At 47.2% G+C, this 26,758-nt stretch overlaps 6 protein-coding genes across 6 annotated transcripts; 3 read left to right on the top strand and 3 right to left on the bottom strand.

The window, feature by feature from the left end:
• Nucleotides 1–607: 607 nt before the first annotated feature.
• PtA15_7A743 (uncharacterized protein) lies at nt 608–1,666 on the bottom strand (the record flags this gene model as incomplete). The annotated part of the gene is made up of 2 exons (XM_053171382.1): nt 608–967; nt 1,652–1,666. The coding sequence occupies 2 exons, from the start codon at nt 1,664–1,666 to the stop codon at nt 608–610; spliced, it is 375 nt and encodes a 124-aa protein (XP_053022569.1).
• Nucleotides 1,667–1,705: 39 nt separating this feature from the next.
• On the top strand, nt 1,706–2,629 carry PtA15_7A742 (uncharacterized protein; the record flags this gene model as incomplete). The annotated part of the gene is made up of 2 exons (XM_053171381.1): nt 1,706–2,252; nt 2,529–2,629. The coding sequence occupies 2 exons, from the start codon at nt 1,706–1,708 to the stop codon at nt 2,627–2,629; spliced, it is 648 nt and encodes a 215-aa protein (XP_053022568.1).
• Nucleotides 2,630–7,585: 4,956 nt separating this feature from the next.
• On the bottom strand, nt 7,586–8,811 carry PtA15_7A741 (uncharacterized protein; the record flags this gene model as incomplete). The annotated part of the gene is made up of 4 exons (XM_053171380.1): nt 7,586–7,941; nt 8,015–8,291; nt 8,352–8,635; nt 8,718–8,811. The coding sequence occupies 4 exons, from the start codon at nt 8,809–8,811 to the stop codon at nt 7,586–7,588; spliced, it is 1,011 nt and encodes a 336-aa protein (XP_053022567.1).
• Nucleotides 8,812–9,244: 433 nt separating this feature from the next.
• PtA15_7A740 (uncharacterized protein) lies at nt 9,245–13,797 on the top strand (the record flags this gene model as incomplete). The annotated part of the gene is made up of 6 exons (XM_053171379.1): nt 9,245–9,272; nt 10,069–10,239; nt 10,309–10,839; nt 12,306–12,552; nt 12,619–12,758; nt 12,845–13,797. The coding sequence occupies 6 exons, from the start codon at nt 9,245–9,247 to the stop codon at nt 13,795–13,797; spliced, it is 2,070 nt and encodes a 689-aa protein (XP_053022566.1).
• Nucleotides 13,798–15,649: 1,852 nt separating this feature from the next.
• Nucleotides 15,650–18,213, top strand: PtA15_7A739 (uncharacterized protein; the record flags this gene model as incomplete). The annotated part of the gene is made up of 6 exons (XM_053171377.1): nt 15,650–15,707; nt 15,782–16,768; nt 16,833–17,053; nt 17,122–17,398; nt 17,465–17,518; nt 17,591–18,213. 6 exons carry the CDS (start codon nt 15,650–15,652, stop codon nt 18,211–18,213), a joined length of 2,220 nt encoding a protein of 739 aa, XP_053022565.1.
• A 7,328-nt stretch (nt 18,214–25,541) lies between these two features.
• Nucleotides 25,542–26,259, bottom strand: PtA15_7A738 (uncharacterized protein; the record flags this gene model as incomplete). Its single annotated transcript, XM_053171376.1, has 4 exons — nt 25,542–25,571; nt 25,643–25,971; nt 26,049–26,175; nt 26,251–26,259. The coding sequence occupies 4 exons, from the start codon at nt 26,257–26,259 to the stop codon at nt 25,542–25,544; spliced, it is 495 nt and encodes a 164-aa protein (XP_053022564.1).
• Nucleotides 26,260–26,758: the final 499 nt, after the last annotated feature.

The raw sequence follows: 26,758 nt of genomic DNA, 5'->3' as shown, positions 1-26,758 counted from the left end.
CGAATGATTATGTAGTCGGAAAAAAAGCCATATGCAACATAAGTAATGTTCCACAAGTCAGGTACATAGGGACCGCGAAGCGGGGAGAGATAAATAGCACACGCATAGCCGGGACCGGAACGCCACACTCAGAAACAGAGAGATTCAAGAGAGAGAAGGTCCCCGCTTCCACTTGTCTGGTCTTGGGTTTTCGACGGGTGTTTTGGAGGACAAGGGGACGGGCAGGGAGCACCGATACATAATGATATAAAGGACACGGACAAAGAGGAACGAGAGACATGGAGGGGGATGTCCTTTCCATGGGGGTACAAAACTTCACATATACTCGGATACGAAAAACACTGACTTTCCAACGTCTTCTTACGTCCCGCACGACGTGGTACTCCGCAACTGGGTGGCTGGACGGGGCTGGGTTGGGTTGAGGGCAGCATTCTTGAAGAGCGGATGGATGTAAGGACGAGCACGGCGGGTGTTTTTCTGATATTTAGTTTTCGAGGCGGGTTTCAGAAAAAAGATCGATGGGGGTATAGCTCCACAGGCGAGAATGTGGGGGTTTAAAGATACATGGGTATGCTACAGGGTGGACGGGTCTGCACCACAAGGAGAGTTATATTACGGGCTCGACGATGGAGACCGGGTGGGGGGTGACGACGGGGTGGGGGGTGACGACGGGGTCAGCGGGCCGGGCCCCTTCGTCCGTCTGGCGGGGCATTGGGACCGACACGTCCTGGTCGGCCAGGTCCGGAAGCTCTTCTTTGCCATCAGAGTCCGACTGTCCGTCACAAGGCTCTTGAGCCCGTCCGGGTTCCTGGTGTTCTTCCTGCGTCGCCTGGTCGTCCTCGCCCTCCTCACCGTCCTCGACAAGTTCAGACGGCTCTGGGGAGGCGTACCGGAGGCCCATGAGGTTGAGTTTCTCGGTCTCCTCGCTGACGACGGAGAGCCGTTTAGAGTCGGGCGACAAGGGCAGCTGGGCAAAGGAGGAGGCGGCGGAGGTGGAGGGCGGGAGCGCGTTCTCGATGGCGGCCTCGTTGAGCTTGCGTTGTTGGTGGGCAGTAGAACACTATCATCTAGAGATATCGCCGGCTTGGGTCCATGTCAACAGCAAGGTTTGGATTGGGTATTGGATTTGAGTTGGCAACAGGAATCGGTCGAGGATGATGATTCGGATGGTTGGTGGCAGCGGGTGGGGGGAATGGGGGGGTACCTGGCAGAAAGCAAAGCCAGTAGGCAGCCAGGCTCATTTGCGTATGGGAGCCGGCTGGGGCTGGATTTTCAGGATTGCGCCTAGCGTCCGATATCTGCAGGCTGACAGTTCATATGCAGGCGCATGCACGACCTGCAGGCTCTGTTTTTTGTTTTTTGCTTTTTCGTTTTTGGGACCCAGCGATATCCTTTTCCCACCCCAAAAGACTGGGATACGGCTATTCAATAGTCCACCAAGACACCGCGCGGGGGCTACGGGATAGCCGTTTGGGCGATCTCGGTTCTTGTCGGTTCGCTTCGAGTGCACTTGTTTACATGTGTGAACTTGTGCGCATGTAAACCAAGTTCGACCAACCCCAGTCAGCCAGGAGCGGATCGGAGCAATCCGGCTCATACACCGGCTCAAGCCCGGCGTCCAAGTCCTTTTCTCACCCCTCAACGGCGGCACCATAGGCAGACTCATCCCGGCAACGGTTCGATTCCTCAGGCCCCACGTTACGTCATGGCAAACCCCAACTCCCCCCCCCGGAACCGTAGCAGGCGACGCCGCCGCACAGATACCTCGTATCAGACGTTAAATACCGGGACCTCTAGACGCAGCCGGACTCTTAGGGACCGCTCGTATCAGCACGACGCCGAGCATCGACGTTATGGTCAATCTGTTCAGCTCGCCGGACGACTTCACCATCCAGTTTCTGGGCAAGCCTTGAGAGCTCAAGAAAGGGGACCACAAGAGTCACCTGCTCCCATTCAACCATTACTAGGCAGCTTCATCGATAATGACTTGCGTAGAGCTGACGAAGATGGGAATGAGATCATTTCTACTCATGCAGAATATTTCCGTCTTCGCCGCTACGCTGAAAAAAGAGATCACATTAATCAACAATGGAGCCTTGTCGAAACCCAAGCCCTGGCCACCTATCTTTTGTGCCAGCAAAAAACAAAGAACTGGACTATTCCTGCTGTCGGATTCGAATCACCTATCGATATCTGTACATGCGAATTGACAAACATCCATCAACGACCGGTTGACTTGGTGGACATACTCGGTGAGTTATTTACCATGGAAACATCCCTTGGATCCCACAATTAATCCACAAAAACTTGTTGAAATATGTAGAGCGCCACCCAAGCCAGCTCATCTCATTTTGCAAGTGTACGCCGGACCCCATCCGACTCATGCACCATGGCTACTTTGCATGCTCAGTCGAAAAGCCCCGATCTGCCTTCTCAATCCGGCTGGTCCAATACCACCACTTACTATGGCAAGCCTCCGCAGTATCCGGATCCGCCTTTATCCAATCCCTTTCATCCTATCTCGATAGTCGAAGCAGCAGCCCATTGTTCAACCGTGGATCAGATCGCAAGCGACGAGACCTTCGAGTTCCATTCACCCACTGTACCGATCTCTATCGTCGCATCTTAGACGGCCAAAAAAAGCTATTCGAAGATGGCCTACAACTCACCAAACACGATAAGTGGGCCAGCAAATGTCCACGTTGCTTCGGTCCAAGTCAAAATGAAACTAAGGCAAACGAAGCTGAACCCGACGTGATGATTGCAATGGATGGCAACTTCCAGCAACGACACTATGCATATGCAAGTAAAGACAACCCTCGTGAAGATCAGTACCCGCATAGCTTCCTTCCCCCCTCAAAGGTTCATTTGGATGTAGCAGCTATCGAAGAGACAGATGAATCAGCAGTCAGAATCAATGTGAGTTCCAATCATACCAATCACCCAACTGAAGTTTGCTATGTATCTTAAACACATAAGTTGTTGTTCCCACTAGCCACCTTGCTCTGATCAACACAAGGCAGCAGACGATACTCGAAATGATTCAACATGGGACAAATGTGATGACAATGGACTTTTTGCGAGCACATGTCGACATGATGTCCCACTAATGCACATTAATGTCTATAAAACCGGTGAAAAGTGAGTACTCCATCTATCAAATTGCTGTTTTATGGCAATGTTTATACTTGTACTAATTTAGTTTCATCTTTCAAGGCTATTCTACCCGGTCTCTCTCCTTCGAAACATATTGCTTGACTTGCCAAATCATAAGCTTGGGGTGCTGTACAATATTGGATGTCACCTCGAAACTCACATTCAAAAGGTATCCATCCACATAACCTCAGCATCAGACTAGGCCATGAATTTCAACTCTGACTATTATGTTGTCTTTACTCTGTAGCGAGGCCTATTAAGTGACCGAATCACTGATCTCCGATTTGGAACGTCAATTTTCCATGCCTATGTGCATGAGTGGTCATGCCAGGTTAAGTACAACCCTCGCCTGAACGACTGGTGGGGCTTAACTGACGGTGAAGGTCTTGAGAGATATTGGTCTTTTATGTCACCCCTTATATCCACTCTGCGTGTATCAACCAGGCTACATCGATTTGACTCCCTTCAAACTCGATCAGATTACTTTATCAAACAGTTACTTGAAGCTACTGCTGATTGGCTTCTAAAAAAGTTACGAAATGCACAAGAAACACTTCAATCTGCTAGCGAAGCGCTTTCCCAAATCCATGCTTTGCTAAATCCATACTGCCCTGGTAACAACTACACCAACGAGTTCTTTGAGGCACAATGGGCCCTTGAACAAGAGTATCATTTAACGTTCAATCACGCCCGCGAGTCCCAACGACAGGAATTAGGCCGTCTTTTGTGCTTGCAGGAGGAGCATGATGCAGCTTGGTAAGGTAAAGATCTTACTGGAGGCCGGAATAATTTTCTTATTCCAACCAATGGGTTTCTTCTTCTAAAGGGCAAGTGTGGCCCCCACTGTGGAGCAGTCTTTGGCTCGGGCAAACACATGCAGAGATCTTGACATTAAAATTCGAAACCAGCGGGCTAGGATCCGTTCCGATATGCTGATGGATAACCTCACAAGTTGAGTTCCAGTGGTTTATTTCCCACCTTGATTAACATCTGTCACACCAATGGGGTATTACTTACATATGCATGGAGTTAGGTAACCAGTGTGATCTACTTTGGAAGGTTTGGCACTCAAAAATTGAGGTACGACAACAATTCCTGGCTTTAGTGGAGGAAAAGCAACCTCTGTTGCGAGCCTGTCGAGCCGGAGAAAGTACGACTTTGGGCAAGTTCATCCACGTTTAAATTCTGCCTTTGGGCAAGTAGACAATGTAGCTGATTGACCGGTATTTGTTGTAGGTACTCGTGGCAACCAAAGATTGGTCCTTGCGGTGCGCAAAAGGGCGGATCAGCTCAAGAATTCACTGGAAAGATACACCCAACAAGCTCGGGCCTTCATCAATGCCTGTCCAACTCACCATCCACCACCAATAATCGAGTATGCTGAGTTGCTTTGTCTTCAACCAAACGATGCTTTTTGGAACGACGGTTTTTTTACCAATGGAAACGAACCCTGGGCTATTGATGTCAACACTCAACACGGTATTCGTCATCTTTCAAGCTTCAAACGCGCTGTAGAGGAGAAGAGAAGGCTTGGTTGGGAAGTACGTCGAGCAATGCACTGGGCCATCAATCAACATGAACTTCTTTGGTCTACTCTTTCTGAGCTATTTCAGACACCTGATACTCCTGAAGCACTAACTCAGCGGTCGACCAACCTATTAGATCACGAATCCCTGCAATCACATCATTCTATGGAGAACCGGATTCTATCAGCAAAAGTTTTGATACATTCTCAGTTAATACGGATGTCTAGATTGCAGGTTGCATGGGACAAGAAAATTCTGGATGTCCTATCAAAAACAGCACACCAGACAGGCGACATTGAGCTTTTACGGAAGTGGCGAGGCCAAATCAACAAAATGACTTCTACCATGCGCGCTGGCTTTCTTTCCGGCATTCCTGGAGATTTCCGATTGTTTCAAGTGACAGTATTTGGTAGAGCTGAGGAGCTCCCTCCCACTCATCAGCCTGTGGATCACCCTGAAGAGGTGTCTGGTGTAGACCGTGAGACTGGTGGACGCAATAGGGAGGGCAAGGAGGGTTGTGAAGATGATGAGGATGATGATGGACCTGATGAAGATGAATATTTAGAGGATATGAACACTATGACTGCAAATCAACTTGCAGAAGATTTGCTTGTCACCCTGTCAAGAAACTGATAAGCCTCTCACAAAACTGATATGATGATTGTGACTATTGTATCTCTTTGCAAGGAGAATCAGCTCAAATTAATTGTGTGACATATATATATTTCACATTCTCTGGTTATATTTAGAAATAAATAAATCAAAGTTTACTCCTCCAGAATGATATTATTTGGATGTTATGGATTTCTAATTTTTGAGCTTGTCTAAAATGGGAATAGCTGTTATGGATTCTTATTGAAACAAACACAGCATGTTGAATGCTATAATCAAAGCTAAACTACACAAAATTGAATTATTATGGATGTATGTCGTTTGTGAAGTGAGATGTGAGTTTCACATTCTTGAAGTTGGTGACTTGTTCCATATTTATGTTTTCTATTCAGATTTATGTTACATCATGAAAATTATTCCAATGGCATCTTTATTAATTATTCCAATGTAATCTCTATAATTACTCCAATGTCAACTTTCTAAATATTCCAATATGATCTTTTTAATTATTCCAATCTCATCATTACCAAGTTTGGTAAAATTCAATTGACATGTATATATATTTTAGTCAATAAAAACCAGCCAGAGTAAGGGGATGGTTGTTTAAGCTGTGCCTCATATGAGACATGAGTTAGACAAATCTCATACTTCAAATAAATCACTTGATAACCATTAGGGTGGTTCACATCTGGCCTTTTAGCCGCTCTGCTGATACACCATCTGCAGACTGATGTAAAAAATAAGGAAGATAAACAGATGTATACTCCTTTGAAATACCCACTTGTGTGAGAATACAAACTCCTTTTCTGCATTCCACTTTCCATGCCACATGTCCAAGACAAAAAATTCCCCTTGTGATAAACTTGTAATAAAGGTTCATGACCAAAAATACAAACTTGAAAGGGACACCAAAAAGAGAGAATCTCTGTGTAAACTCCTACATAGTGTATAAACTCTTATATAGTGTAAGCAGCACAGAGAAGGTACACAATACATTTGCAAACCATCCCATTGACAAGGCAAAGAGACAAAATCTGTGTACAAAATTTATTGCCATCAGCAGTTATAATAACAGTGGGCCACTACACTACAAGTGCCTCTTAATGTTAGCGTAGCAGCGCTAACAGCAACTCTGTTTTCCTGTGTGCTAGCACCACCCTACCGCCGCCACCCTGCGCTACAGCACTTTAGTTGGATTAAACTCCTTGGCCCTGACAAAAAGTCCTGCATCCCGCACAATAATTTCTTCTGTTTTTTGTTTGTTTTGAAGTAACAATGTGGGTCAGAGAGAATCCGCATTGTATTGATACTGGCGAAAGACAATTAGATACGAAAGGAGCAAGGTGTTGTTAGCTCACATTACTTCTCTGAGCTCTTGTATCATCAGATGGGGAAACTCGGAATCTTCTGGGGGGAGATTTAAATAATTGGACAATTGTCCTATCAAATCCCTTTTTCTTTGATTCAATTTGTGATCTGGATCTTTGGAGATGTATTGACATTCTTCGCACGGTGATGGTGAAGAAGGTGGAGTAGGGGGAGACTCGAGGAACTTCTGCTCTTCTTGACAGTCCACTTCACCGTAAACAACCGAGTCACCGCAAGAGTTTCCGTCTGATTCAGCATTGGTTTTTGAGAAATTTTTCGGTTGCTTCGAAAGTAGCCACCCGGTATCCTCCACTCCTATTGTCAACTGATGAAATTGCTTGATTAGTAAGGTTCATCGGCACTGAGGCAGTTACCGCCGGTACTTTTGCAGGGTACCTGCGGGTCCCCACTTTTGAACGCACAAAACAAGCTTGTAGGAACAATTAACCGCCCTGGTCAGAGCTGGGAATCCACCGACAACGCCGCCAGGGGACACCCAGCTCCACAACACCCCGGCCGGAAGACAACGACGCCTTGACCAACCGGGGCGAGGCACCAGGTACAATGCGGGAAGAAAAACTTGAGAGGTGACAAAAAACAAACACAATCATATTTATGCAAAAAGAAACACAACCATGTTCAAGCAATTAGCATTAATGTGAATCACTTTCAGATCCTTCCTGCCAGCCACCGGCAGAGCCATCATAGTTTGAATCTTGATCGGTTTGGCCTTTGGCATCTTCTTGAGAAGAGCTAAGGCTAGGAGGAGTTGGGTGATTTCTGGCTGCGTGGACGTGCTCTCTATGTCGGCGACGAAATGTAGCCAGAGATTCTTCACTGTTAGAAACTGAGTGAGATCGTTCATGTTGAACACAAGGTGTTGGCGATCGTTGAAGTGGAGGGCAAGGGGCGGTTTTTTTGGCTCAATGACTAGGGTTTGGTTGTTTTGCTTGATGAACAGGCTTCGGTCGTTTGACTTGATTACCAGCGGTTGATTGTTTGCCTTGAGGAACAGGCGTCAATTCGCTACTGCTTGCATCTGAGTCAGTGTTGTTGGATTTGGTTGAAGGATTTACTTTGACAATGTCAATAAATCGGTCATCCAAGTCAATATGAAGCCGGCGGATATTGGTCGGCGTGAGGCGACGGCTTGGTGAGGAGATCTTCTCATAAGGAGTTCGTATTTCAGGGTGGAGGACAAGGCGAAAGCCTGCCGCCGCAAGTTTCTTCTCGTTTCTTGACCAAGGCCATTTGACCAGTATCTTCTCTGTTTTCTTGGCTATGCGAAGCCAATCGAGTTGAGCAATGTCAGCTGGGTGAAATGAGCATAAATAGATGGAATGACTACAAACCAATGAGGCGGGACATCCGTGTTGTGACACTGATGGGTCTTGATGGGTCCTTCTCAAGTCCCTCGGCAAGCTCGGCAATCTGATCGGTGCTGTGTCCAGTCAAGTAGGACTGAAAGCGAGCTGCATAGGTGTTCAGGCCATTGATGTCGTCGGCGTACTTGCGGAATGGGGTCGCACCGTGTGTCGTTTTGACCAACTGGAAGGAATGTGGCCCTAGGTGTCTTGATACCGCAAATACAATCATATCACAGTTTGTACTACATGCAACAGTCTTAGCCTGTCGAAGCGGGTCAGCTGCGGTGTGCATCATGCAGATATTACTAAATTGGTGACCTACCTTTTTAAGCCATTCATCAAGGAAGTTCTCTACTCGGCCTGAATTTCGACTGGCTGAGACAGAGGCTCGCATGCCCGATAGAGTCACAGCCTTTTCTTGAGGACCCGGCGACGAATCCACCTCACCATTGAGTGCCAGTTCAGATGGAGTCAACTCTTGAGTTGAAGTTGATTCCTTGCTGGTGCGAACCTTATCAAGACGTGCCGCGAGCTCCTCGTCCGGCAATGCATCCCGGAGGGCTGACACCTGAGCCATCATGCAGTTGTGCGAGACCCCTTTTCCGGCTGTGTAGGGGAAAGGGGGGACAGTTTTTCAATTATTGGACATCTCGAATGCAATTTGGAAGAAAGTGATGTTTTTTCTAACCTCCTCGGAAGATTTCTCGAGCCTCGGGTGTTTTGAGGAACAAATTCCATTCATTCAGATCTTGAAAGGCAACTCGTGAGCCGCTGGGACTCATGGAAGGAAGTGGTTGATCAGCTTGCTGATAGCTGATGACATTACCTAAAACCAAGCTTACAGGAAGGTGTCGACCATTGAGACAGATACACCTCGCTCAATCGCTTGTATGGCAAGTTTCATTCGTTGCTCTTCATAAAATTTAGCAAAAAACTCCCGGTCATCGTCTGACATGGCCCCCTTGGACCCCTCCTGAGCATGGGAAATAAGCTGTCCAATGGTGAGCTTCATGAGCTCGTCGTGGGATTGAGGCGCGGGGAGGGGACGCGAACCGTCTTCTTCGCGGGTCTGAATTTTCTTGCGCCGCTTTCGCGGGGCTCAATCGTTGAGTCCTACAAGGGGCAGGTCGATCGCCAACGGGGTCAAAAGTTGAATCCATCAAGGGGCAGCTGAGTATTCGGAGGGCTGAGTATTTGGAGGGTAGAGAAAACAGAATGGATCATGGAGGAGACGCAGAGGAAGGTTGGCAGTCAGAAAAGGTGATAAGCAATGTAGACCGGTGTCTAGGGCTTGAGAGAAGAGAAATGTGGTGAACGTACAATTAGGGTGTTGTTATTGGTTTTTCTGATGGTGATTGAAGACTTTGATGATACACCGGTGGAGTGACAATGGTCATGTTATCGGTTCGCCGGGCACTCGAGCTCAGGTTAGGCTAGGTTTACTCGCGGGACTGCGCGCAGCAGTTGACCCGGCTGGTCGAACTTGGGAAGTGTAGTACACATGTAAAGTGCTGCATTGTAACGAAGCGAACCGACAAGAACCAAGATCGCCCAAGCGGCTATCCCGTAGCCCCCACGCGGTGTCTTGGTGGACTATTGAATAGCCGTATCCCAGTCTTTTGGGGTGCCTTTTCCGAAAGTGCTGTACTCACGTCGCTCCCTTTCAAAGAGTTTTCTATAACTCTGTGACAGCGTGAGCTCTTCCTCTGTTCAAGGGAGAGCTCTATCACTAATCTTCGGCCGGGAGTAGCACCTGTGGCCACCTCTAGACCCCATACTATGCAGTAACCTAAAACCCATATTAAGTCGCTGCATACCACCTTTCTGGCAGGGAAAATAAACACCCTGGAAAACCCAGGGTACCTAAAAATCCTGCCTTTGGGACTCCGACAAAATTTCACCAAGTCCCCTCATTAGCCGGCCAACAGCCTACCTGTGATATCCCTGCTACATCACCCACTGTTGGCTCGCATCACATCCCCCCCGTTACATCCAGCTCACATCACATCCACCCGTCCGCCACCTTACACAATACACAGTCATATCACCCGGCTCCGCCCACAGTCATATCACCCGGCTCCGCCGTCATCATAACACCCTCTTTCACCACATCACCCTCCAATACCACCATCCCGCCGGCGCCGGGCTCGAACCCAATTTCAACCACTTCAATCTAATCGATGCTACCTACAAATATCAACACAGCACAAGTGAGTTATCATCCGCCAGAAGAATACCAGATTGGTCAGCTGACCAATTGTTCAGTCTTATTCCAGTAGTCTCTCCTGAGCCGTATGCACCAATCTCCAAATCCGATATGCCTTCCACCCGAATGCGCATCCGCAATGCCAACCGCACTCAGACTCACCGGCGACAAGTTTACTCCAACAGGAATGCGGCCACATTAGCGCGGTTACAACGACAAGCTGAAGTAGGCCGCCAGCGGGAACAAGCAGCTCAGCCTCCTCACATCGGAAACTTGTTTGATCCCAACCACGACTATCCATTCGATGCCCAGCAGGAATCAGCCGATAGGAACCAAGCTGAAGACGAATCCGAATGGGGAAATTTTTCCGAAGAGGAGCCGGACGAAGTTGATTTGGCGATGGCTTCTTACAAAGAAAAATACCGTCAACAAGCACGCGAATACAACTGGAACATACTACTTCGTCAGCTCCAAGGCGAGTATATGAAGTTGAAGGTTACCACAAAGAACTGGGCCGGCCCCAACTCATACAACAATTATGCTAGCTGCTCTCCCACCTGCTCTAAACGCTACAACCGACCAGTTGATTTAGTGGACATACACGGTAAGCACTCTATCTGTTTGTATTCCTACCAACCACTGATCATTGTACGGAATCAGGTCAGGAAAGGAAGTTTATCGAATTTTGTGAATGTACCCTGGATGGGGTCCGGCTTCTTCAGCACGGTTATATCGCAGGATCGCCCGTCAAACCCCAAACAGCGTTCTCGGTACCCCTCCTGATTTTCCATAATCACCTATGGAACAATTGTCATATAGGAGCTCTCCCCTTTACGCTTGCTCTAACAGCTTGGCTTGAACCTCGTTCTCAACGGCTGTGCGCTCGCAATGCAAAACATGTAGATTATTTTAATTAAATTCATTTTCATCCCGATATTTTTCAAGCATGACTGATGGTGTCTTGAGTTCTTTTTATGTGATTATAGGCTAGGGAAATGCGAAAGCCCTTTACAGCGGCCGTCGATCTTTTCCGTCTACTCGAAGAGCGTACCAACACGGCCGTTTTTCAATCTCTAAAGCTGAGTAAAGCGCAAACGCTAGCATGTACATCATGTCCTGCCTGCTTTGGACCGAGGCCTCCCAACCCAGAAAACTACTCGGAATCTACCCGAGATCGTTTGATTGTCTGCCTTGATGGCAATTTTCAGCACCGTCACCAAACGAACGCAAGCCGCAACCATGAGGTCCTTCAAACACCCCGAATTTTTCTTCCGCAAAGCGAAATTGACCAGGCTTCCAATGCCATCCGAGCCAAAGAGGCCGAAGGGATGACAGCTGAGCAGGTATAATGACTCTCGCCGTTCTCACTTTGATCAACAACTAACAATATCCTACCCAAATAGACTGATCGATGCGCAGAATCTCACAAGGCCGCTGATGATAAACGAAACGAGTCAACTTGGAAGGGATGTGATGACACCGGACTCATGGGATGTTGTTGTCGGCACGACCGAGCTATTTCTCTTGCTAACATCTATAAGTCGGGTGAGCAGAGACATTACCCCATGGCTCTGATCCAGTCGGTCTTATCAGCGGTTGAACCAACCCAGAAAGTTGGGATACTGTATGACATTGGGTGCAGCATGGATAAGTACATTCGTCTGGTTTGTCCTTCCAACAAGGCTTCGCTATCAATATTGACTGCACGCTCATCTCACTCTCATTTCCGCTGTATTTCCTTGGTGATTAGAGGGGGCTTCTCCCAGAAGACAGAAACCGAATTAGCTTTGGTACATCTGTATTCCATGCTTATGTCCATAATTGGCTCTGCCAGTTGGAATATCACCCACGCTTTAACAAAGGGTGGGGCCTGTCCGATGGAGAGGGTTTGGAGAGAATGTGGTCGTATCTCTCCCCTTTGGTCAGCCCCTTGAGATATGCCACTCGCAACCATCGTCTGAGCTCGATCTCCCATCGTCTTAAACATTACAACCAGCGTGCCATCAAGAAACTGAGTAAGTTTCTGTGCAACTTGTTCCGCTGTATACATCTGACCTGTGTTTGCTTTAGCTTTTTGGCTGCGAAGGAAGTTTGCTCTTGCTGTTCGCCGCCGTCGAGAGACTCGAAGAACTCTCAACCTTGTGCTTTCTAAGCGAAACCCCCATGACCAGGAGGGCCGCAATTACACTGTCCAATTCTTCCGGGAACAGTGGGCTGCGCAGCGTAGCTTCCAAGGAGACCATACTGAAGAAGAGCAAACTCGCCGAGCAAAACTGGTATCGCTGTACAAGCGAGAGGAAACTTTGGAGCTGATGAGGTTTGACTGATTTGTTATTGGTTATACAACTCATGTAAAATTCTAAAAACCATTTTATATTATTAGGGCTCGTCTCCAAAGCCCGGAAATCTTCCTTGAAAGTCCAGATCAGGTCCGTCAACTCATGGATTCGATTGTTGAACAATCAGAAATATTGCGAAGAGAAACCGAAGACATTGCTGGGAGCAGCGCAGTGGAGACTGGAGGTAGCTATGGGGTTCACTTCATGAGTGCTTTGATTGGATTCATTAATAATGCTACCTTTGTTCTTTAATAATGCGGCCTTTGAAAGACCCCGAAGAGCAGAAACTCAGGCTCCTTCTCTGGGATGCCAAAGCAGAACTGTTTGTACAGGCTGTACACCTGAACGCCGAGCGACAGCCACTGATCAACTCCATGGGGTCTCGACTCGGAACCCGTGGAAAAGAGAAAATTATCAAGGCAATGCAGTCCCGACGGCCAGCCGTGAAGAAAGTGATCGATGCTTTTAACCAACTCTACACCAAATATAAGGCCAAATATCCCAATCAGCAACTATACGATGCCGAAGATCACCCTCTTACATACAAGGCGTTTTCTAAATGGCCAATGGATCATAGGTTCTGGAATGATGGGTTATACTACCATTCCAGTGCACCTTGGTCTGTAGATCCGGATGTTCGGACAGGCATTAACTGTGTTCTAATCCTTCAGCGAACACGAGAAGAATTTGAACTGATCGCACAAGAATTGGCTCGAGCTAAAGGATGGGCTGTTGCCCACCACGCCAGGATCAAAACCACAATTAATTACATCAGTTCTCGTAAGTTCCCGCCACAGCCCATCGCCGGTCTGCGATTTTTGATGATTGGAAGATCACAGACATCATTAACAGGTATCCATCAGCTTCAAAACAATCCAAATCTTGACACCGATTACGTCGACAACATCATGCTTGGTGATTTAACTCGCGAGGCTAAAATGAAGGTGATCTGCGAAGAGCTCAAACTTCAACTCAAAGCACACGAGGAACTGGTCTCCGATTGGTCGGAGGATCTTGTTTGGTTATGGTCGCGCTGCCAACCCGTAAACAACCAACACTTGATTTCCGAATGGCACGCTTTGATTCAACAAATTGAGCAACTTGAATCCCAGACCGTTCCAACACCTGATATCGATGAAAATCTTGAGGATGCAGTTCTAGATGTAAATGTTGAGGATGGAGAAGATGCTGAAGACGAGTTATTGTCAGATGCTGAGTTGTAGATCATCAAAAAGTGCTTGCTATAATGCAGCCCTCATTTGTAATTTACAGTTGTTCTTTCTTATACATTTTTGGTTTTGAAGTTGTTCAATCAAAATATTTCCGTTGAGCTGAACATTAATTCCTGTTCCAGAAAATTTCCCAATTTGAATACTTGGCTTGCACACCTGGCAAATCAATGCTACACACTCCTTTGCCAGTTCTGTTTGCACGCAAACAGGCACAGTAAACTTCTAAGGTGCCACTTCTTTGGGTGTGTAAAAGGTAATTCATGAAAACCTTGCTGTCAACAACAAGTGAATCAAATTCACTATTCATCCAGTAAAGCTACTGTTACCATTATTTCAGAAAAATATTGGCCCAACAACCCTTGAAATGGGTATCCTCAATTTGTATGAATGAAATAGGTCTAGTGATATCTAGTGAAACTATTTTGTTGAAATGGGACTACCCAACTTATATTAATAAGATGGGGCTTAAATGGGTCTAATCACGTGATATGACTCATCATTGATCCATATCTTATTTGAATCTTAAAGTAGGTTGAATACAACCATTCAGATAAATCAAAAATCATATTGAAGTCAATGCGTAATCCCACAGTACAACTGATATAAATAGTTATTAATTTTCAATTGTATCACCACCTGCTTGATTATACTGAATAACTTGTAGTCAATGTCAATCATGTTACTTAATCATTCATCCACACCTTATTTAAATTTTAAAATAAGATGAATTAAATTTATCAGGTAATCCAATTTTCAAACATGGTTAATTAATTTGATTTAATTAAACCACTTAAACTAATGATTGATTATGGACTGTGCAAACCATCATAAAATTGAAACTGCCAACACCATTTTGAGAAGTCACATTAATTATGAATGATTACTGCTTAACTAATGAAATTGGTTTACATTATTAAATTAGCAATTTATATTTGATTGCAGGCCTATTATTCAGTTCTGATTTTATCATTAATATAGGGAAAAGCATTCTTTGGTATTGGGTACCCTCAGCTGCTGTGCCGTATTCAGATGCACCAAGCAATCCATCTTTATAGCCAATTTTGCCAAGACTGCAGCGGACCTGTTAGCAAATTTTGACAAGTTGGGTTATTATACTGTGGTACATACACCCAAAAGGGCGAAGTTGCAGACATAAACCTCAGGTTCCAACACCTCCAGCTGTGAAACTCAGGTGCTCTCTCCGCAGGTGCCCCCTGCTACAAATGAATCTAATCGAACACTGATGGAACTTCCTCAATGCTGTGTGCCGCTGTCCTAGCAATCAACCATGATGGAATGTCATGGAATGCTGCGCACCAATGTTATTCCATTAACCACATTTTCGCCAAAGCTTTAGCTCAAACCAGGGATGGAATCTCATGGAATGTTCTCCAGAGGGTCAATAACCACAATTCAGCCAAAACGGTCCATAAAAAACCACATTTCACTGCGGATCACTGCGGACCACACTTTCTCACCCACAGCCCGGCCAGTTCACCCCCTGCCACATCCGTCACCAATCTATGTTGGCTGTGGTCTATCCCCACCCAACCGGTCCTCTTCCCCCAACCCCACCGGTTATCTGCCCCCTCCATACTCAACTTCCAAGTGGTTATGAACTCGGAATCAAACCCCTAGATTCTTTCCATCAATAGTTACTGCCAACCTGAAAACACCGTAAACCGTCCTACCAGTTGTTCCGGTCTTCCTCGTCACGCCTGCTCTGATATCTTGAATTCCCCTTTCACCTCACTGCCTTCAGTAAGTCTCTCCACTGTAGTTATTAGCCTCTTTGCATTGGTGAAACTAACATCCTTGTTATGTTTTGTTATATCAGTACTGCATGTCTCAACCACACGGAAACCACCAAACCCCAGGTTATGGCGGTGTACCTGTTTACTGTAAGCTGAAATTTCAGACGAACCCAAACTCTCGTATATTATGCTGAATTTAATTAATTGATCAACATAATCAGCGGCCCAACACCACCATTCACTTCCCATGCCCAACAATTCCGGATCCGAGATTTACCCCCTTGGAACTTTCTCTCCGGGAATGGGCCATCCAGGCTCTTATGTTGGACTAAACCACTTCGGAAATCCAGCTCGTGGCACTCTTTCTCAAGCCTCAGCCTGTTCGCGGGGTATCAACACGTCCCCTCACAATTACCACTCGCTGCAGAATTCTCCTGGCTTCGCAGTCGCTGCACGTGGTACTCCTGGCCAGCCTGCCCATTCTCCTGATGCTCAATCAAACTACTCTGGACACATCGGCCCGCAGGGTCATCATCCCCAGGTTCTGTTCCTTCAATCTCCTCTCGAGCGCGCTCCGCTCCCGACTCAATTGATTCAGTCCACACCGCAAGGTTCAGCTTTTGAATACACCTTTTCTTCTCCGCTGCCTGGAAGAAATCCCTCATTTCAGTTCTCCGCCCCTCCTGTCTCAAAACCGGCGCCAAAAAAGCGCGCTCCACGTCGCAAAGCACCTTCTCGCTCTCGCTCCAAGAATGCGGTCCCACCCGAGCCAACCTCACCAGCTCCTGCCAAACCTACTTCAGTCGAAGCCCACAAGCGCCCTCCGTTCTCCGATCCTCCCCAATCCCAGGAACCCAGCCCTGGGAACAGGCCAAATTTGGAAGACCCAATCGATGAGCCTCCACCTTCGACCAGGCAACGTGCCCCTCCCAAAGTTATGGAGAAGATTCAAGACGAACCACTTGACCAACTCCGAGACCGCGCAACAAGATACGCTATGTATGTCCGCCTGACTCCTGATGACAAACTTGCTCTTGAAGAGGCATACCGTCAGTATCAGAGGTCTGTCCACCTCATTGTGATTGATAGGAGATTGCACCCCCAGCCAGCTCTTCAGTACCTTGGAAACGATGTTTGTGTACGGGGACCGACCAACTTCAACAACTTCTGTGTTTACGACGAAGTTGCTGGCCCAATTTACCATGATAGTAAGCTTATTTTTTGTTTTTTCCATGTTCCGAAAGCTGCATACTGACCACCCTTCTATTATAGAATCACAGACCATTTCCGACCGAATGGTACAGTGTGGAGAGCTGTGGCAGCAGTTGGACGAAGAGACCAAAGATCAGTGGCGTGATCAAGATTTCCTTGACACCATATCTCCACCCAATAACATCGCGCCAGGCTCCGAGCAATCAGAAGTTGCTGCCACACAGTCGAAAAAACGAGAACGATTCAAACTCAACATGTGGGTTTGCAAAATGAAGCGGGATGTAAGTTCAACCAGTCGCACCATCCCCCCGTTCATGTGAATTTAACTGATTTTTTGCCTTTGTTTCAGCTCAAGAATCTGAGCACGTCTCATCAGGTCGAAGGTTTTTTTGCATTGGCTTCGCGCCACCCCGACAACCCTGAACTCATAACTGGGGGCAGCATATTGGCCGAGGAATTCCTCGATGTGCTGGAGAAAGGTGCTAATACCTGCCAGTTGTTCTACAACTTCATCAACGGCCAACAAGCGGTCAAAGAAATCTCGGGTGACTACCCTCGCCCAAGCACAAAGCGCAAACGTCGCTCCGGTAAAGATCCTGAGGATGGTGATTGTCCGTACGATCTTGGTAAGTTAACTTTGATTTGACTGAAACAGTTGAGATATACCGCTTATTTTACAACTCTTTCATTAGGTAGTAAGGTTGCCAATGCAGCAGAAATTCGTGCAAAGCTCAGGCAAGCGCTGTGTAAGTTGTACCGTTCATCATCTGTAGCCAACCTCTCCGATTGATTTATCACTTATTTCTTTCGTTCCTCAGCCATAGCTACCCACGGAGTCTGGACTGGTGGTTGGCCAGGTACCAAAACCGTACAAAAGTTGAGCGCACTCGATGTTACCTTGCAGGTCCACCCAAATAGCAAGGGTGTTGTACCGGGAGACTTTTGTGCCCGGCCATCAGACATGCGGATCGCTCAGACTCGCCGTATTCTGACAGCCTTTGCCAACGGGTGGGTCCGACTTATTGGTCCACCTCCCCCTGATTCTTCAGAAGGTCAGATCAGCATCATTGGGCGCGAGCCTGACTCGGATGAAGACGAAGCTCCAGGTATCACTGTTGGCTTCAACGGGAGCCAAATCATTAGTAAGGATCCCTCGGGAAAGGGCGTGAAAAGATATGGCTGCAAAGTTCCCGTTGCATCTAAGGGAGTCAAGAATCCGAACCCCAAATTCCATGCTTGCAAATCTAAGAACCGTGTCCCAGATTCTGAAGACAATACATCGTCCTCGGAGCTGGGTGACGGAATCGCTTCACCCGCTCCCAACCGCCGCATACTCACCAGACAGAATCTTGCTCTTATTAACTCGACTGGTCATTTTCGCGAGGAGAGATCAATGACTCCTCACTCTGAATACATCCCAATCCCAGGTGGCTCTGAATAAAGTTTTTAGATAGATTATTTGCCCTTGGATTAGCCAGTATCACCGTTTTCTCCTCTTGATGTTCCTGGTATCAGCTGTCTCTTTTGCCCGCTGTATTTAGCTTGCTTTGGCCAGAAAAATCTACAATGCACGCTCACTACATCAAATCTCGTCTCATCGTTCGCTCAACCTCTTTTTTAGTGCTTGTAGTTTGCCTTGCTGTAGTTGTGTCCCCGTCCCTTGTGTTGACCAAAAAGCAAACCTAAGCAATCATCTTAACAATCTTTTCCTTTATCATGAAGGATTTGACTACTTGCAAGTTTCTCATTCAAATGAATCTTGCCCCTAGGAGCGACTCCATCATCATTTACACCCGAGATGTTGCATGTAAATTGCGAGTGACTTGGTATTCCAACAACACGCAAAACCAAATGATGAAGAAAAATAAATGTTTGTAGAAAACATTAAAACTGATGGAACTTGAGTTGTAGAGCATAAGAGGAGTAATTTGGACCGAATGGCTGTTTGGAAGTTGACAAGGAGATGTGAAGTATGCCGGGGTCACATGACTCTGGATTCTGTAAGACCGCGGACGGGTGGATATGATGTGACAACGGTGGTGGGGGGAGTGATGTGAGCGGGCAACCGGTGGCGGGGGGGATGTGATGTGAGCGGACGGTGAGTGATGTAGGGCGGAGCCGGGGTCATATGACTCCGGATTATGTAAGACCGCGGACGGGTGGATATGATGTGACAACGGTGGCAGGGGGAGTGATATGAGCGGGCAACCGGTGGCGGGGGGGATGTGATGTGAGCGGACGGTGAGTGATGTAGCAGGGTTGGCCGGCTAATGAGGGGACTTGGTGAAATTTTGTTGGAGTCCCAAAGGCAGGTTTTTTAGGTACCCTGGGTTTTCCAGGGTGTTTATTTTCCCTGCCAGAAAGGCGGTATGCAGCGACTTAATATGGGTTTTAGGTTAGTGCATAGTATGGGGTCTAGAGGTGGCCACAGGTGGGGAGTAGGAGTATTAGTTTACTTCTCTCCCGGCCTTTCCCGATTGAGTAGTTCTTGATCTTTTTGATACTATAAGGTTTCTCGCGGCCCGTTCCCTTGGCCTGGGAACGGGCTTTCAACCAATTCTATGCTTATTTTCCAGCCGATTCCTTCGGCTGGAGTTCTGTCACTCGCTCCTTAGGTTGTAGTCGCTAAAGCCGAGTGGTTTTAGCGACTGTTTAGGCGCTCTGCGCCGCAACTGTTATGTATAGTTAACAACCTAGGTAGAATAGTTAGCCGGGCTCTAACTTATTCTAGTAGCCCGGCTGACAGGAAGCTCACGGCATCTGGATGGGATTTACATCCTGTGCGCCTTTGGTGGGTCGCCGGACGGAAGCCCCACGTGGGACAGAAGCCCGACCGCAGCGCCCACGGCAGGCCAACGTGAGGAATTTGCCGACCGCGGGCCCCGCACGTGGGAATCACGTGGCAGGTCGCGCCGACCGCGGGTGGCAATCACTCCCGCTCCGGGTGACACCAAAAATTCAGGGCGGGGTCGCAGGGGTCGTCTCCACATCGCGTCCCACGTCAAACCGCGGTTGGGGGCACTCTGTGGTGTACCTCCACGGGTGAGGTCAGGACCTGCCGGCTGCGGTGGCTTCTAAGTTCTGTGGGGGACCCCGCGGGGATACCCTACCCAGGAAAAAAAATAAAATCCTCAGTTCCAAAATACCAAATAAAATCATTGTTATGCATAAAATCCTGCCCTCTCAGCCTCGCCTGGGCGCGCCGCCCTTGCGCCAGCCAAAGGCACGCCCCTTGAGCATCCGCATTTGGCACTAAGTTAGCCCGGATTAGGGCACTTAGTCCACCCCCGCATCCGCATTGGCTCGGATTAACTCGGGATCAATTTGACCCGGAGCTCCGTTTGGAGCTAGTGGGGTCTAGATGTAGACCCCACTAATCCTGGGACTAGACTGAAAATGAATATGCAGCATGGCCTGGATTATCTTGCATTAAGGCACATATCCCCCTCCACATGTGTATATCCCAAAGTCAACCATATCCAACACAATGGCTAGCAACAATGAAGATGATCACTCAAAAAACAAACAAGCCCCAAACTTCCCTCCCAAGGAAGACACACAGCTTGTGAAAAGTTGGGTTGTGACCTCTGAAGATGTGATCCACTCAAACCAGCAAGGGAGAGATGAGTTCTTTGCTTGTATTGCCAACAACTATAACCGGTTCACTCCTGGGCTTCCAAGAGATGGGAATAAGCTCCAAAGCAGGTATGCCTATTTTCTCTTGTTGGCTCAAGTCTATACTTACTGATGTTGTCATTTGTGGGTTGTTCTTATAGGTGGAAGAACATACAGAAATTCATTCTCCAATTCGCCGCGATATACAATCAAATGGCCAATAATCCAGCTTCTGGAACCTCCCCATCGGACTGGCTCATCAATGCAAAGGAGATGTACCTCCAGACCAAAAATTGTGCTCTCACCCATGAATCAGCTTGGAATATCATCAAGGACGTGCCAAAGTGGAAGAAATTGATGACTGGACACACAAAAAATGGTGCCCGGCCCTCTGCACGCCCTTCAACCCACTCAGCAGCAAACTCAACATCCGCTGAGTCACCTTTGCTCTCAGCCAGTTTCCAGTCACAGCCAGATCCCTCCTCTACACCGCAAGGCGCTGATGAGTCTGAACTTCGATGGAAGCGACCCAAAGGGATCAAACATGCCAAGAGAAAGGTTGAGGAGAGTGAGTTTCTTTGTCAGAAACTCAAGCTTCTAGAGAAAACAACCAGGGACGCCGACTGACGAATTGCTGCGGCTAATTGCTTGAACAAAATCCAAGAGCAACTTGCGGCAACTGAGGAGCAAAATTCCGACCTGAAGTTGATGTTATTTTTTACTAGATCCCTTATTACACAACCCCAGCTGCTTGGATTGGGTCATGATTGACATGGCCTTGGAGCCTAGCTTCTTCCGCAGGCATTCATCCACTCATACTCCAACAAATCCCCCATGGGGCTCCTGGAAACCCTTGCAAAAACACCAATGAGCTCTCTTCAACGGATGTGGGTTTTCTTTTTTTTTTACTTGTGTACAGGAACTATTTCCATAAACATCCCTGTACTCTTCCAGGAGAATCAAAAACAGCAGTGTGCTAGATACAGCTCTGGTACAACATTGTCCTGCAGGTTGATACTTATGTAATATGTATGTGTGTATGATCAATCCTTGAATCCTGAAGTCATGAATTTACATGCCTTCTTGGCTCAAGGCCATTAGAGAAACAAAATAGTGGCCTATGTAGTCTTGAAGGCAAGATGTAGGCCTTCAATTTGGCTCCTGGGTGGCTAATCTGGTCCACAGGATGATTGAGTAACATGGGGTCAAAGTAATTTGACACCAGCCAAAATCAAAAATGGGGTCCTCAGGACTCACGCCAAAATTTGCCGCTTAGTCCCAAGTCCCTCCTTTGGAGGCTCACGCTTTGCGCGAGGCAGAAGAGGGACTGACTAAGTTTGGTTCACTCCATACCAGCCTGGAGTGCAGGGTTGTGCACTCCAAATGGGGGCTGGTTTTGGAGTGAACCATCCTCCACTCCAAAAATATTGGAGTGGTCAGGAGTGCACACCTTTTTTGGTGTGCATCTGGGAATTTTTTGGTGTGCCTGAAGCCTGCCCCTTGTAATTCCGCGATCTCAAACGGGAGTTGGGATTTTAATTGTACAAAAAATCCCACAAAATAAATAAAAAAATCATATCTCCTCACTGTAGCACCCAAATGCTCCCAAAGTTTTACAGCCATCTAGATACACTGTCTAGACAATATGTTTAGATTTGCAACATTAGAAACCATCAGGAAGGACTTGTGGAACAGGGGGGTTAATTTGGCGGATTTCCTACTAAGGCAAACCCCAAAACCTCGTCTACAGTGCTCTGAACGGCCCCAATTTTTTTTGCAATAAAAATAAACTCTTTGGAACATATGTTGAGCTTCATGGAATTAGCACACCTCAGGGACACCTTGTGTAGCCGGGGGCTGATTTGGCGGATTTCCTACAAAGGCAATCCACCAAATCCTTAGCTACAGTGCTCCAAACACCCCCAGATTTTTTCTGCCATGTGAATACACTCTCTAGAAAATATGTTGAGCTCCAAGGAGGTACATATTACACATCAGGAATGCCTTCTATAAAGCACTGTGGATAAGGATTTGGTGCAGTTCCGTAGGAAATTAGCCCCTACTTATAGAAGGTGTTCCTGATGTGAAATCACCTCCTGGGAGCTCAAGACCGTCAACAGTCTAATATTTTGCTCTCAATGAGTAAAGTCTTGTGTTTTGATGGCCGGCACTGTCATTGCCGTGTGCCCATCTGGCCACCCAAGTCAGATCTCCAGGTGTTGGTGACATTGGCGACCGGCCGGCGTGTTCATCCATATGTATCCTTGACACAACACCCCCATCCGTGTTAGAAGCATGTGAAAAGACTTTCCCTTTTTTTGTGATGCTGAGCTTCAGCCTCCTGTTGAGAGGCGTCAGGACGGTGACTCCAGGCTCAGTTGCAAGGGATACAAGTCAATGGCAAGGCCACTCCCATTAATGCCGCCCGAATCATACATGCTATGGGCCGGGCTAATTATGTAGCTTTCATCCACTGTCGCATCACTGAAGCAGCACAATACTTTGTTCTTTACATCTCTGTAGTTCTTGAAGACCCGGTAAAACTGATTACAAGTATGGTATTCAAAATTGCATAAGATTTTTTTACATAAAATCATAAACTGCAATTTTGGCTGGGAGATGTCACTTTAAGTTTTATGCAAGCTGACATCTCCCAGCCAAAATGGGCTTTATGATTTTATGTAAACAGTGGCATATGCAATTTTGAATACCATAAAGGTTGTGAAATGGCACCATATTGCTCTGATTCAAGCTGGATCAAAGTGATTCCATGTTTTTTATGTACTTGATACATGTTAAAGGAAAACACATTATTTTGGAACCAATAAAAGAAATGAGGTTCGAAGAACATAGGATAGTGCGGGGGATGAGATGAGAGACTTCGATAAAAGCGGAAGTGATTGTTGAGAGTTAAGACTCGACGCAAACTAGGGTTGTCCAAAGCCGAGGGGGTAGTGTCTGAGCTGCGGACTGATCGGAAAGATTTGACCTGCAACACGTAATCTAATGAGAATCTTATAACTTGGACGGTATTTGGGTTAGCTTGTTCAATGAAACGGACAACTTACAGTTTCGCTTGGGTGCTCTTCGCGTGCTGCTTGGCTGCTTTTTTATGTTGACGGAGGAGACGGTTGCTCAGGTGCCCTCGGATAGAAGACGTGGTTCACGTGTTTGACCCATTGTTCAGTCGACTCATTAGGTTTATCATGAAGCTTCAGTAAGTCATCTGGTATCGCGGTAATCAGACGCTCTAGCGCAGAGCGTATTTCAGGGGTGAGACACTTGATCTCGTCCAGTCCAAGAAACTGGTAAGAAACTCTTCCGTTGTCTTCGGACTTGGTCGGATTTCCCCATTTTGTAACCTTACGACTGGCGGTTCTCAAGCTGAATAGCAGAATGAGATACGGATTTTTGATGCCTTCAATAGTGGCGTAACTTTTTGACCAGTTGGGACTCTCCTTCCAGTCAACGTAACCTGTTTGATTTTTTGTTTGAACACCACAAAAGGTGATGTTTTCGGAGTCTAGCTCTTGAGATTCTGGTGTGGGGGCTAGATAGATGGGAAATAGATCGTCAAGCCCAGGTTGCCTACTCTTGCATTGTACCGCAAGACCTCGGTACAAGAGCTCCAAGAAGTCGGTATCGTTGGGGGTGTACGAAATCCGGGCAAAGTGGTTGAAAAATACCCGGCCTTCTTTCAAGAGTCTTCTTATGTTGTCTTCGCTCTTGTTGATTGCGTTGTCGTTGTTTGCATCGTCGTTGTTGAAACAGCCAAATTCCATGGTATCTGGGTCTTTCCCGCTCAAGGTCTCGAGGAAATCTGCCAATCGCACTGAATATCCATTGGGGATTGTATTGGTTGGGTTACAAGGATCCGCCGGGGTTTTCTGCATAGCGTATATCAATATTAATCTGGTCGCCATTTCGCCGGCGTCTCCGAGGGCGACGAGTCCTCTTTGGACTGCCGAAGCAAGAACATCGATACACTTGATCCAGCGCTTCTCGTTGGTTGCAAGAATGCCGTTTGCCGCCGACGCATAGACGAACTGCGGGGGATACTCGCTGACAATCAATTCTCGAGTTTCGTCGATAAAAAGGCAATGAGCCGCGTGACTTGCAACAAGTTCCGAGTTGATGGGCGAATGTAAGGTCAGCCGGGTCTGGATCAAAGAGCCCAGAATGGCAAAACATTGCAGCTCGGACAATTCTAGAGATGCCGATGGACTCTTCATCAATAATTTTGTGTGGGCAATCAACGCCGTGGTTCCGATAGCAGTCACTGGTTTCTCTTCGTTTATGCCGTCGAAATACAACCCATAAAATGGGCAGCCGTAGTTAAAGAGCCGTTTTGGCAATAGCAACTCATCCCATGAGCTCGGCGGTATTTTCGAGACGAGCACATCAAGTGATGCGATTTGGTAGATCGGAGCAAATAATTTATCGCCAAAACCGTGGAACCTTACGCTGGGGTCTCGGCCTGGGGCTGGGTTGAAGTTGGCGACCCGCGAGGTTGTATCGGTGAAGACGCCAAAGAACCCCAGGGAGCCAGGTATTTGTGATAAAGCCCGACGAAACACCCGAAAATATGGAATCTCGTGCTTTGTGTCTATGGGCTCAATCAACTTGCTGGCCTCATCTATCGCCAAGAGAACCCTAAGCCCTCCGTCGTTTTTGAACTTGAGCTTATTAGACACCCGTGTTACCGCAGCAGCGAGAGCTTGGTCTAGCTTTTCCGCTTGGTCTAGCTTTTCCGCACCTTTTCGTAGTCTATTCCGCACATTTCCCTTGTCCATTGCCTCTGCGACGTCGTTGTTGTATTTATCCTTCAAAATGCCGTTTAACTGAAAACTATAATCAAACCACGCCTTCAATCGATCTTCGAACTTTTTGATTTTACGTATATCATCCCTTGAAAAGAAGCGAGAAACCGTGTTGAAGATTGCAGTTAATAAGCGAGTATAGTGCTCGTGCAAGTCTGAATTCGGAGGCGGGCTTGTGAAATAATCCGCAATTCCGGAACGGGGGGGCTGCCCACTTGAATTGAAAGGCCGGAGACAGACATAGACTACACAGACGTGAGCAGCCAGCTCCTTGAGTAATCGAGTTTTTCCGCTCATGGTCGGGCCGATGATCGAAGTGTAGGGTGCTTTGTAATCATCTGGCTTCCATAGGCCTGCCAATTCTCTGAGGGTTTTCAGGGTTGGGAGAACAATAAGATCGTGTCCCCTATAATCTGATTCGAAACCTTTCTGGACGATTGCGGTTGACCATTCGATCGTTTCAGTATCTTTGAGTATGTTTTCTTCAGGAGTGGTGGAAGCCTTAATTGCAGCAAGCATCTGTTGATTCGACAATTCAGAAGTTTGGTCGGGGAATCGGATGAAGTAAGCACACGAGATCAGTGTGTGGACTTCATCAGCTCCAACGGTGAGGCCGAGTTTCTTCTGGAGCATGGGAAGAGCTCCCAGTTCCCCTGAGGTAAGTTCTTCCCAGGTCCAGGCGATCTTTCCCTGCTCTTTGACGGTCCTTTCCGAAAGGCGAAAAATACGGGCTAGTTCTTTGTTGTGTTTTCGCACCTTTTCCACTTCAGGTTCGTCAGGAGTGTCCAAGAAGATCAGTTGCGGCTCTGTAGTTCGTGATCACCCAGGGAGAATGGCTTACATCCAGCAACTTTGTAAAGTTCATCGAATAACCGGGCTGGCTCGTCATGATTGGGATGGAGTTCCAAAAAGAGAGCGCGTTCAGCGTCAAGTTCTGATGAGTTGGGCTTTGATTTCTTCCTTGACGACTGAGAGGTTTGACATCGAGATGTCAATATTGGAGCTGCAGGTATGTTTGGGGTTAGGGAGAGAGAAAATCTTACTGGTGCCATCGGGAAGGGGCACAATCAAGCGGAGGGCGAGACAACTGGACTGAGCTGCGAAGAAGTGCGTCCGATGCGAACGAGGGAGTCGCCTGTATGCTGTGGATCTTGAGACCAGTCGTTGGGGTTGAGGCTTGAGAATCGAGATACGGAAGTGAACACAGGGCAACATTCACAGGCATGTCACTTGTCCCGAACCCTCCCTCCTCTTGTTGTAACCCCCTAAAGGGGTTTACCCTATGTTCACTAGACAGGAGTACGTGGTTCTCGCGCGTGTTGGTTTGTTCCTCTGTAATCAACATCGTCTCAAACCATCATAATTCTGGGGGCACTCTTGCAGCTGCACGCTCTGATCGCTACCCTGCAGCGCAGCGCAGCGGGGCAAAAAAAAACACTGCGCTTTTTAACCCGCAGCTGTTAGAACATAAATTGATAAAACCAAACCTCAGTGCAACCTAGAGCAACCCAGTGAATATAAGAATAGGAGTCCCTCTGAGCCCCCTTCATC

The sequence above is a fragment of the Puccinia triticina genome, chromosome 7A (assembly GCF_026914185.1).
Source record: "Puccinia triticina chromosome 7A, complete sequence".
NCBI classification, from domain to species: Eukaryota; Fungi; Basidiomycota; class Pucciniomycetes; order Pucciniales; family Pucciniaceae; genus Puccinia; species Puccinia triticina.
The sequence above is the reverse complement of the archived record's forward strand: the minus strand, read 5'-3'. Positions and strand labels throughout refer to the sequence as shown.